The sequence below is a fragment of the Macadamia integrifolia genome, chromosome 3 (assembly GCF_013358625.1).
Source record: "Macadamia integrifolia cultivar HAES 741 chromosome 3, SCU_Mint_v3, whole genome shotgun sequence".
Taxonomy (NCBI): domain Eukaryota; kingdom Viridiplantae; phylum Streptophyta; class Magnoliopsida; order Proteales; family Proteaceae; genus Macadamia; species Macadamia integrifolia.
In genome coordinates, this window is record NC_056559.1 from 34,357,022 (window position 1) to 34,368,151 (window position 11,130).

At 38.3% G+C, this 11,130-nt stretch overlaps 1 protein-coding gene across 1 annotated transcript; it reads left to right on the top strand.

The window, feature by feature from the left end:
* The first annotated feature begins 1,778 nt into the window (after positions 1-1,778).
* On the top strand, positions 1,779-9,419 carry LOC122074713. Its single transcript, XM_042639662.1, has 3 exons — positions 1,779-2,098; positions 7,239-7,319; positions 8,585-9,419. Exons 1-3 carry the CDS (start codon positions 1,940-1,942, stop codon positions 8,993-8,995), a joined length of 651 nt encoding a protein of 216 aa, XP_042495596.1. The 5' UTR covers positions 1,779-1,939; the 3' UTR covers positions 8,996-9,419.
* The last annotated feature ends 1,711 nt before the right edge of the window (positions 9,420-11,130 follow it).

Here is an 11,130-nt window from a genome sequence, read left to right on the forward strand (position 1 = left end):
AGCGGCGTGCTTATCCTTTTCCCTATTAATAATTTTTCTATTATACTGATTCAAGATTAATGTTTGATATCCATGCTTCTGTCGTTGTTCTTAACAAAATTATCTAAAAAAATAAAAATAAGTTTGAACACTTTTTGGTGTGTCATAATAGAGTCATCATGATATAATGGACTCTTTTGATATCATAATAGAGTCATCGTGGTCTCATGGCCGTACAATATGCCACGCTCAAAAGGAGAAAAAGCATCAAGCTACAAAAGTGAGTTGAGGGGTGTAAAATTCCGGCCCGTGCTGAACGAGAAGACCGGTTCATTTTTGGCACAGATTTCTTTCGAGTCTGTAAGAGATTGAAGCCGGTTGGGCCCATTGAAAACCTAATTAAACTTGAAAGCAAACCAAAAATTGAAAAAAGAAAAAGAAAAAAAGGTTTCCTATTAAGAGAAAAGGCTGGGTATACTATCAATATGCCTAGATCTGTGTATATCTCTCTCCTCCTTTTTTTGAAAAAGTCATTTATATGTTTTTCATTGATTGAGTCATTAGCTTTAGAAAAACCGGCATTATACTTAAATTCATCCTTATTTTTATTATATATGTACAAAAAATAAAACAAAACTAGACTGAAAATCAAAACTAGATTGATATAAACCTATTAAGGAAAACCGAAATGAAATCTTTACATATGTACGTAGGAGTGTCATTCGATTTGTTTGGTTCGCTTGATTTTGGTCTATTGATCTAGTTTCAGTCTCAATTGCGAGCTCGATAAGAAAAAAGATCTATCTCGTTTGTTTCGATTTTGGGTTGGGTTAATGGGCTGTTATCGGTTTATTATTGAGTTGGTTTGTTCTAGTTTCAGTTTTAGTTTATATATATATATATATGTAAATAATATAATTATGTTTATCCCGATCCCCCCCCCCCAATTTTTAAAGGTTTCGATTTTGATTGGTTTCAATTGGCTCGATTTTTACCAGTTTGCAATTGTACACATCGAAGCCATGCAGTACAATTTAGTCGGGATGAATCGGTTGATTTATATGTCTACCATTAGGGGTGAAATAGGGCCGGGTTTCTTAAAACCCTAATCCCACCCTAGGTCCTCAAAATTCAACACAGGTTCGATCCAACCATGTCGGGTTCATGTTCAGGCCCAACCCTATCGGGTTCATACCAACCCAACCCTAATTGACCCTATCAGGATTGGGTCGGGTTAGGTTGGGTTTGGTTGACCTTGACTTCTGCAATGCTTGGATTAACATTGATTGACCTATTTTGTTCATTCATATTTTATACATTAAAAATATTATAGAAAAATGAAATATAGAGCCCTAAATTATAATATAAAAATTCAGGGTTAAATTTCAGATTGAGTTGGGTTGGATTGGGCCGGGTTGAGACCTCAACCCAAGCTCAGCCAAGGTTGGAGTTTTCAATCCTAACCTGCCCTCATGATCAAAAAACTTGGCCCAAGCCCTGTTTGGGTTCAAGGCGAGTTTTTATTGTTTGGACCAAACTTTCACCCATATCTACCATCTTTCATCTTTTCAAAAGCAAAGATGGAAGCCGGTCCAATATGAGTGTGGTTCGGTTTACTCGGATGAATTAGTTGGGTTCAACCGGTTCAGGCTGAAATTTGACACCTTTACCAATCGGCTTCAGCTTGGCCCAGGGCTGAAACCTATTCAGCCCGACCAAAAACCGGACCAAACCGTCGGATTAACACTCCCCACTCTCTCTCTTTCTTTCTTTTCCCCTGAAAAGAAGAAAACGCAATGTTTCGTTTCCTTGTAGACACTGCGACGGATAATATATTAGATTGGAAGAGAGAGAGAGGGAGAGAGAGCAGAGCACCTCCCCGTCCCTAGGTTTTCTTGTGTTCGAGAGAGCGATACCTTCAGAAGGCCGGGAGAGAACCATCGAAGAGGAAGTCTTTTACATGGCGAAGAAGAGGAAGTCTGATGCGACTCGCCTGGACGAGGTCGATCGAACGATGTACACCACTTTCTGCAGTGCTGCCAATTCGCTTTCGCAGCTTTATACCCAGGCTATGAATCAGCAAAAGGTCGTCTTCCAGGCCGGAGAACGTCATTCCCTGGTACGATTCTCACTTGATCCTTATTTTTTCTTTTGGGTCGGTTTTCATGTGGGTTTCATCGAATGGGTGTTTGTTGTTTTGTCGCTTTGGCTCGATCTTGATTGATTTGAGGTTTTCCTGCCGTTTTCTTTCTGTGCTTATAAGATCATCATAATCGTATTGCTTCCCTCTTCAATCGAAAAGAAAGAAAGAAAAAAAAGTTTTTATTTTTTTTATTTTTTTATCTATCCTTCTTTAAAAAAGGAAGCTTTAGTCTGTAAATTAAGTTTCTGCGCATTAGGTTTCGCATTGGTAGTTTGCTTTGTTCCATGTCCGGTGTTGGATTGATGATTTCCTTCTGTCTTAACCTGTCGGTGTGCAAGTATTTGTGATATGGATCGATATGATTATTGATTGGCACCTACGTTATGCATGAAGGATGTTCTTCAAAGCACTCGTGATCCTCGCATTGCAAAGGGAAACGTTTTAGAGTCTTACTAAGGTAGGGAATGGGGATGAATTGATCATAGGATAGCCTGCAACTCTGAGATTTGGGATTCTGCAGCATTAGTTGAGCTCAAAAAGACCATATAGCAATATAAGTTTTGGGCTTTTGAATTCTTTCATGGCAGTGACTATCATTTCTTCTTCTTCCTTCTGTACTGCATGAGCCTCTTCCAATTCCCTGCCCGTCATTGCTGTCAGGATGTTGTTGCTGCTGCTGTTGTGTTTTTCTTTCTCCCCCCCCCCCCCCTCCTTCTTTAAAAATAACTCTTCATTCAGGTGAAGGAAAACTTCTTTCGCCACTTACACCATCTGGTTTGTGCATTGTGTTGCCCCTGCCACACTCGCCTGTCTTGTCACAAGGATAACCCTAGGACCTTCTGTCATACCTTTTGAGCATCTGATGCGGAGAATAATGGTGCGGAGCATAGGATCATGGGTTCTTAGTTAACCGTGTGAACGAGGATATACATAAATGCCTGAATTGTTAAGTTTCTATTTCAGTTGGCTTTTTATTGGTAAGAATTAAGAATGGAGGATACGTGCATGGCTGTGTTAATATTTAAGTATTTGTTGCTCTCTTTATGAGATCTATATTTATTTATGTTCTTATTAGTTATTTCTTAATCAGCACCTAAAGGTGATTAAATACCTTGTAATGGGAATGTAATGGAGGAGTTTTGAAATAAAAATTACAGAAGTTCTTCCCATTTATTGTGTTGTCTTCCGACTTGAACGAGATCGAGTCCACTTTGTCTTCCATTCTACATCAGCATCCTACTCCATAACCTATATTTAATTCTAATTATCAGCTAAACCTTTCTTAGCTTGGATATTCTTTGTATACCTTACTTCGTAGCCCTGTTACCAGTTGCAAGACGGTTCAAAACTATGCTGTCAAGCCTTTCAAGTTATGTATGTCCTCTCAGTCCATTAAGTGATAGTTAATGGACAACATTCAGATCAGACAAAGATATCTCTCAAGTTTTCCATCTCCGTCTTAATTTAGGTTGACAATACACATGACGAGAGCAAGTGGAAAGACTTGTGGAGAAGCTCGGAGATGGAACCTTTTCCTCTGATGTAATCTTTCTTGGAATGAGGTTGGAATTGTTATGTACCTTGTATCCAAGTGTTGTGACTCAATGTCACTCATGCATCCTGTCTTTTTTAACGAACCAGATGATCTTAATTCATAAAAGATGCTGCTCTTTGTGGGTTTTTACACTTACTGTTGACACCTATTGGATAGAGTAAAAAAAATTCCTTGTATGAAATTATCTAATTGGAGTATGAAAACTTAGACATGATTATTAATCTTGAGAAAATGAAGAGTGCCAACGTTTGAGCTAACCTTAGACATGATCATTTATCCATAACATTCCTTTTTGGGCTGCTTTGGAGACTATTCCTTGCTTTGCTTTTCTTACTCTTACATAAAAATCCCCTTCCAAAAGATGTCCAACTGGCACTCAGTATGTTGAGTGCCAATTGGGCAAAGTTAGCCCGTATAATATCTTTGAATTCCTTCCAAATGGAAATAAAAAGAGATTCCTTTTTGCCTTGAGACATTAGATTCCCCTCGGTATCATGAGTTCTTCTCAATTGAGAGGTTGAATCACTGAAAGGGAAAACATCGGACCCCAAAATATGGGGCTTAATGCTTTGAAGTATGGGATGATTATGGCCTGGCCAGAAAGTGAGCTAGGGCTATCCCGGATTTTGGTGGGTTGAACACACATTTAAAATTATCTTCTTATTAATGCAGAATGAATAGCAGATTCTGCCGGTGGTGAGATGACCTTGTTAATAACTCAAGTTATATCCAAGATCTGTTATAGAAATACCAGGCAGCGGAAAATATTCTTCAGTACCCGTAGCATTTGACAGAGAAGGAAAGGAAGCTAGGTATCGCAGGAAAGGACATACGAAGGGGAAAGAAAGGGGACACATGAAGGGGAAAGAAAGGGGTGAACAAGGAAGTAGCAGATTGCTAACCAAGAAGAAAAAGGGGAGAGAATCACTCTCAATTTCAAACTTTCCAAATCTATTCCATTATCAGAATAGTGGAGGGATGGGTTGGTTACATTGCTATTTATAAAAATAGAGATAAAATCTCCTAAATTGACTCCACCAATGACTCTTAACCTTCCTAAACTAACTTATACACTCGACTTAAAAGGACTCTTCTGGATTAAATTAGCTTGATTACTTAATAGCACATGGATGGGACCCACACAATCTTATCCATTTACTTAATCCTTTTACCCCCTTAAATCCCAACTTTTAGGCTTATTAAAGAGGCCTATTACAATAGTAAACTCAAAAATAACAAGCCCAAGGCTCATAGAACCCAACCATGGGCCAAATTAAAGTATTCCAAGGCCTAATTGGACAACCTTAACTGCATCACTTATTCTTTGAAACAAAAGAGAACTAGTAGCTTTATATTTGTTTTTCCTTGAAACACTCTTCACCTTGAACTTTAAAAAAATTTCTACAATGTCTATATATACTTTCTTTCAAATCTGAAATTTCTTATAATCACTTCCGTTGTGATGCAGATTCTTCACCAAACTGGGATTTTTTTATTTGGAAGAAGTATGGTTGGGCTGTATATGTGTTGGGCCATAAGTCCATGTGGTTTGGGGTGTAATGGGCCACTTTTAATGGTTAATCGAATTTTTATTCAACCCTATAGCATTAAGAAAAAAATTAGCATGGCTTATCTTTTTGTTTTGACTAAAGGATAAAAATGAGAGAGTCTGTCATTTTTTGTTCCATCAGAATTGGATAGTTGGAAAGAGTGCAAAGACAAGGAAAAGACTGGGTCTAAACTGGGGGTATTAAGATTGCATAGGGGATTAATTAGTTTGTTTCCTTTTTCATTAATTTCCTTTGGAAACAACCTCTTCTACGAAGCAGGGGTAAGGCTGCGTACACTTGCCCCTCCAGACACTGCAGTAGCGGGAGCCTTGTGCACTGGGTTGCTCTTTAGTGTTTTTTATTTCTTAGGAGCTAAGTTAGTATTTGAGTCAAGTCATTAGTTTCCTTTTTAGTTTGTTTTTATTTTCAGTTTTTAGAAACTTATGTGATAGACAATCAATTGTGGGGTTTCCTATTTTGGAACCTTTAAATTGCTAGGTTGTATTCCCTCCCCCATTATGACTATTTATACAAATCAAGGAGGCTCCCATAGCCAACGATTTTGACAAAACTATTTTTGTTGCTGTTGCTGCTGCTTCTTCTCTGCAAGAGAACTTCTGTGTGTCTGATCACAGTGATGGGTTGGTGGTCGATCCAACGACTCCTTGCAGTGTGAAGCCCGGGAGGATCTTCTTCCTCAAGTATTCTACTGCTACTCATCGATCCAAGTAGTCACAACTCTGGTTCTGCCCAGAAAATTCAGAGGTTTCTATTTTAGGCTTTGGTTACATGCCATCAGAATTGGCTGAAACTAGGGCCAATCCTTCTTCCCATCTGGGCCATCATTCGACCAAAAGTTCTGGTCATGCTGACCAACTATTGGACTCATTTATGGTTATTCTTTGATTGAAGCATCCTACGTTGTGAACTTAGTTTGACTTGTCAACCTATTTCTGCATTACGTTGTTTGATATTCATACTATCTATTTGTAAGTGGCATGTTCAATCTCTATAGACTTCTGATATTCTATTCTTGTAAATCTGACATCTTATTCTACATCTTATGCTGTTTGACATCTTGTGTTTCCTACCCTCTTACCATCGTATACTTTTGAGTCATATTTTGGATTCCATTGGTTTTGACCTGACTGTTTCTGTTACACTGTCTCTGTTTCATATGTTTTGTTCTTGTTTTATTCTTATCATGCAACTTAGGTTCACCTTGTGAAGAATTTGTAGCAAATTAGTAGTTGATGCACTGATTCTGCAAGGCACTTGTCATGAATGCCCGAATTTAGTATTCTGTTTGAAGGCTGTCTGGTTACAAGTAAAGGGAAATAAAGGGAAGTGAAATTAATTAGAAATAAATTGGAATATTGTAATGATGATTGTTAAACTAACTTAAAATCGTACCGGATGTAGTTATTAAACTTTAAACATAGATTCTTTACCTGTCATGTTTTCCTATTCAAATCCAAATGATTTGGTTGCAAAGTGAAGTAAAATTTAATCACTTTATTTGTAAGTTCTTGAATCAGCTGCACAATCATTATTGGCAATAAATGTAAAACTTATGTAAAAGTTTGAACAATATCTTTTATTTCTTAAATACTTGAATGTGGCCCACATTTCGTGTTTTCCCTCTCTGGATGTCCTAGCCATCCAGCCTGAGTTTTGGTGTCCTCTTTTGCAAACTTCCCTTGGATCCTTGGCAATTTTTAGTTATAGATTATTGAGGTAGGAATTATTTGGTGGTCTTTTGCAAAGCAGGGGGTAAGGCTGTGTACACTTTGCCCCTCCCAGACCCTGTAGTAGTAGGAGCCTCGTGCACTGGGTTGCTCTTTTTTTTCTTATTCCTGCTTATATAAACTGTCTTGTTATTTGACTAGTCTATGATGCATACATATTAATTGACTAGATAAAATTAGAATGGCTGTTCAGCCTTTTTTTTTTTTTTTTTTTTTTTTTTAATTTATATTTATTGATTTTAACCTCCCCTCTTTTTCTGTAGGATAAACTTTACCAATGGATCTTGAGACAACAGGAGGAAGGATCGAGAGTGCCGACAACTGATATACTAGCTTACCTCCAGGTTCTGTTAGTCATCTGTTCTTTCTTTCTTTCTTTATTTTTTTTTGGTGGAAAGTCATCTGTTCTTTCACCATGTTTCTTTTCTGAAATTGTGATCTCTATTTTGCCTCTTCACCTCTTTTTGATAACATGACTCCATCAGGATGATTCATTGATTTTCATTATTGTGTTTATGCTCTTTGGTAATTGCATCACCTCATGCAATTGAATACTTATTCATGTACTTTGTATTTATTTTTGAGGTTGTAATTTAGATATAACATTTTCTATCTGTGCATTAATTAGATTGCTAGCTTGCATTCATTTTAAAATTTGACTTATTAAAAAGAGCAACCCAATGAACTAGGCTCCCACTACTGCAGGGTCTGGGAGGGGCAAACGTAATCAGCCTTACCCCCTGCTTCGCAGGATGGGTTGTTTCCAAGTTTTGAACCAATGACCAACATGTTGCAATAGTGCAACTTAACTGTTGTGCCACAGGGGCAATTTGTTGCGCTTTGTAAAAAGGCAGAACATTATTTTACTAAAGCTTAGTGTGTGAGCTGCAGGTATGCATATTATAAAATGCAGACCAGGATTAAGCTGAGGTCAAATAGGCTCAAAATGTGAGCTGCTGCTTGGAACCCATGCTGATCATTGATCATACCACAATATCCGCTTCAACAAGCTAATATCTGTATTATCCTGTGCGCCAATGTATGTCCTTTTGGAAATGTACTTCCATTTGGAAAACGCCGGATGTATGAGTAATTATTAGGATATTTGACAATAATTGATATTTTTACGAGTTCCATTTAGCCATTTGTGTTTTTGGAAGCTTATAACCTTTATCAGACTCTCACATTACCCCTTTGACTTTCCTTATTTATGTGAAAAGTTAGTTCATCTCCCATTTGTTTATGTTTATGTCATCGTAGGATGAAGCCCTTATGATATAGAGAAGCATATGCTTGTGAGCCTGAATATTTGTGTTACTGATCCAGTATCATATCTTGGAATTTAGAGCAGTCACAGTCACTTCCATGAAGATGGTATTTTCTCAGCTTAAGTTTTAGAATGTGAGCAATGAAGTCTGAAAAGTTGTTGGGTCAAGCTACCTAGTGTAGATTCTATTTGAACCCTTCAAACCTACAGGGTGGATTGTTTCTATGTAATTTTCAGATAATTTAGTGAGGAGTGAGGCCAAGTTTAATTAGTTAGCTGTCAATATTGTTTATTGTTTTATGGCTTTGTTTTTAAAATAAAAATATCTTCTGATCTGTGCAGAATGAACTTGACTATAGTGGAGAGGAGCCCCCAATGTCTCCTAGACTGCACTTCCAAAATCAACATTCCCAGCCTACAACACACTTCATGAATTCAGGCATCCAAGTTTCTTCTGGATCTTTTGGCGCAGCCGCTGTTGCACAGGGTCCACGGTCTGGGCATTCTGATAATCAAGCCAAGAATTCAGTATTCTCAAATGCTCTTTCAAGCCCTGTTTGCCGTAGCCTTCAGCATTGTCATTTGGCTCAAGGAGGCTACTATTCAAACAATATGATTCCTACTGGAAATGGAGCCCGGAATGGTGAAACTAACTTTCCTCATCAACAAAACAGAGATACCAACTCGCCCTGCTCAAATGATTCATCCATGGATATGCATGCGGAGAGTCCTGGTCATGAATCTTCTTACTAATAGCTGGTGTTGCAAGTTTGTTGTCATGTGCCGGTTCAAGTCTTTGAAGAGAGCTTTGATTCAGTCTCAATGTGTGCTTCAAGTCTTATATGGAAAGCTAAGGTGTGAGAAGGCTGCTACTTGTAGAATAAGCATGTGACGCATGTCTGGATGTGGCTATGTGAAGCAGAGAAGTAGTTTGTTCTTATGGATTGCATAATATGACGTAATGAGCACTGGAACCGCCAGGTACTCAACTGATCTGTCAAGCGGTTTTCTGTGTCTTTTGGTGTTCTATATGTAAAATGTAAGGTCTTCCTATGATTCTGATATTTGATTGTAGGCCCTCTTTTAGAAAGTTGCATACTATGGTTGGTTTGTTGAGATAGTTGTAGCTGAAGATTTGTTTTCTATGTCAATAATTCAATCTCATGGTCAAAATGTATATGTGGTGTGTGTAGCATTACATGGTCTAGTGTTGGAGTGGTTAAGCTTATTTGTTAATCCCATCATCTTCTAGGTATCCAGAAATATGGGTTATTCTTTCTTGCATCCATGATTTGAGGAATGGAGACGAGATGGGATCAGCCAATTCTGATTCCAAAATTTGTCATTTTGTACTGGATTTCTAGGGTTCAGGTCAATTCCCAGCGAATCAGAATCGGAATCAGCAGACCGATCCATTTCTGATCTTGCTTGCTTAAACATGCTTGCATCTGAGCAGCTCTTGTCATTGTAAAGCTGCACGGGATAAAATTAGTGAGTGTTCTAGTGTTTCTTGGTTTTCTAGTCCCCTCCTTCACTTCTAATAAACCCGTAACTAGAAGATTGCAGGTTGTCATCTACCTTTACCATTTCCATTATTATCTGAGGGGTTATAGCTCTCAATTTATCACAGTTGTCTCATGACTGCTGCCTACGTATACTGGGAGGTGACAAGTCCATAGTAAGTAAGCTTGTATCACGCATTAAGTTAACATTGCTTAAAAAAAAAGGTGGAATTAAAAGTTAAAACCCAAAATCCAAAATCGAATAAACCCTTCCCTGGTTTTGGAACCCTAGGCCCCTTTTCCCTCTTCTTCTGTCCTTGTTCCCAACCACCGCAGCAGCAGCCCGCAAGTCTACATCTAAGGCTATAGAACCCCCTGGCCCCTTCATCTTCTACGGCTCCATTACCAGTTGTTTGCATCGGCGACTGTCTTCTCTGTAAGTATCGGCTCCATTCCCAGTTGATTCGGTTCCAATTCAACCCACACTGGTCAGAATCGGCCTGAATCCTAGAAACCTTTCTTAGATCGCCAGGTTCGGATCAGCAGGAATCAGAATCGGTCTTGATTCAAATTGGCCAATTCGACAGATCCGGTCCCATTTTTTAAACCTTGGATAAGCTGAACTTTGAAAGCTGGATTTATGACTGGCACATTCATATGTACAACATTGGCTCCTAGTCTCAGAGTTAGCCCATGTTATTAGAATTTGAATTGATGGAGTCAGTCCCAAACACCCTAGATTCCGCCCTCAGATCTGAAAATTCTAACAATCCGATGACCAAAGGCCTAGAATAGCTTTTGTCGAATTGATTGGAAATTAAAATCAATCATGATCGATTCTGATTCTGATGACCAAAAAAACCCAAGAAATAGCCTATGTCGAATTGACCGGAATTGGAATCAATGATGATCAATTTTGATGACCAAAACCCTAGAATATGCTTTGTCGAATTGACCAGAATTAAAATCAATCATGATCGATTCTGATCCAAATAGACCAATTTGACCTATCTGATTCCGATTTTTTGAAACTGTACCCATGAATCCACCAATCTCTATAGTTTGACATGAAATGAAAATGAAGCTTACCGACCGCATTGCTTTTCCCATTGTTCCATAAAATGTCTTCTTCCTGGTTCCTAAGTTACATCTATGGAACCCTACATAGGATCGTGCTTCTTTGTAGTGTGTTACATCATATAGTGCAGATCTAAAGGCTGAGAGCTCGGCATGTCGCTCGACAGAGGATCTCGTACCCATATATGCATCTTATTTGGTCTCTTTTACAGGGTATAAGATGAAAAGAAAGATCAGAATAGATACACAGTATACTGTCACTTGCCATCAACAGACCTTTGATAAGTCACAAAAGGGTTTGGTGGTTAG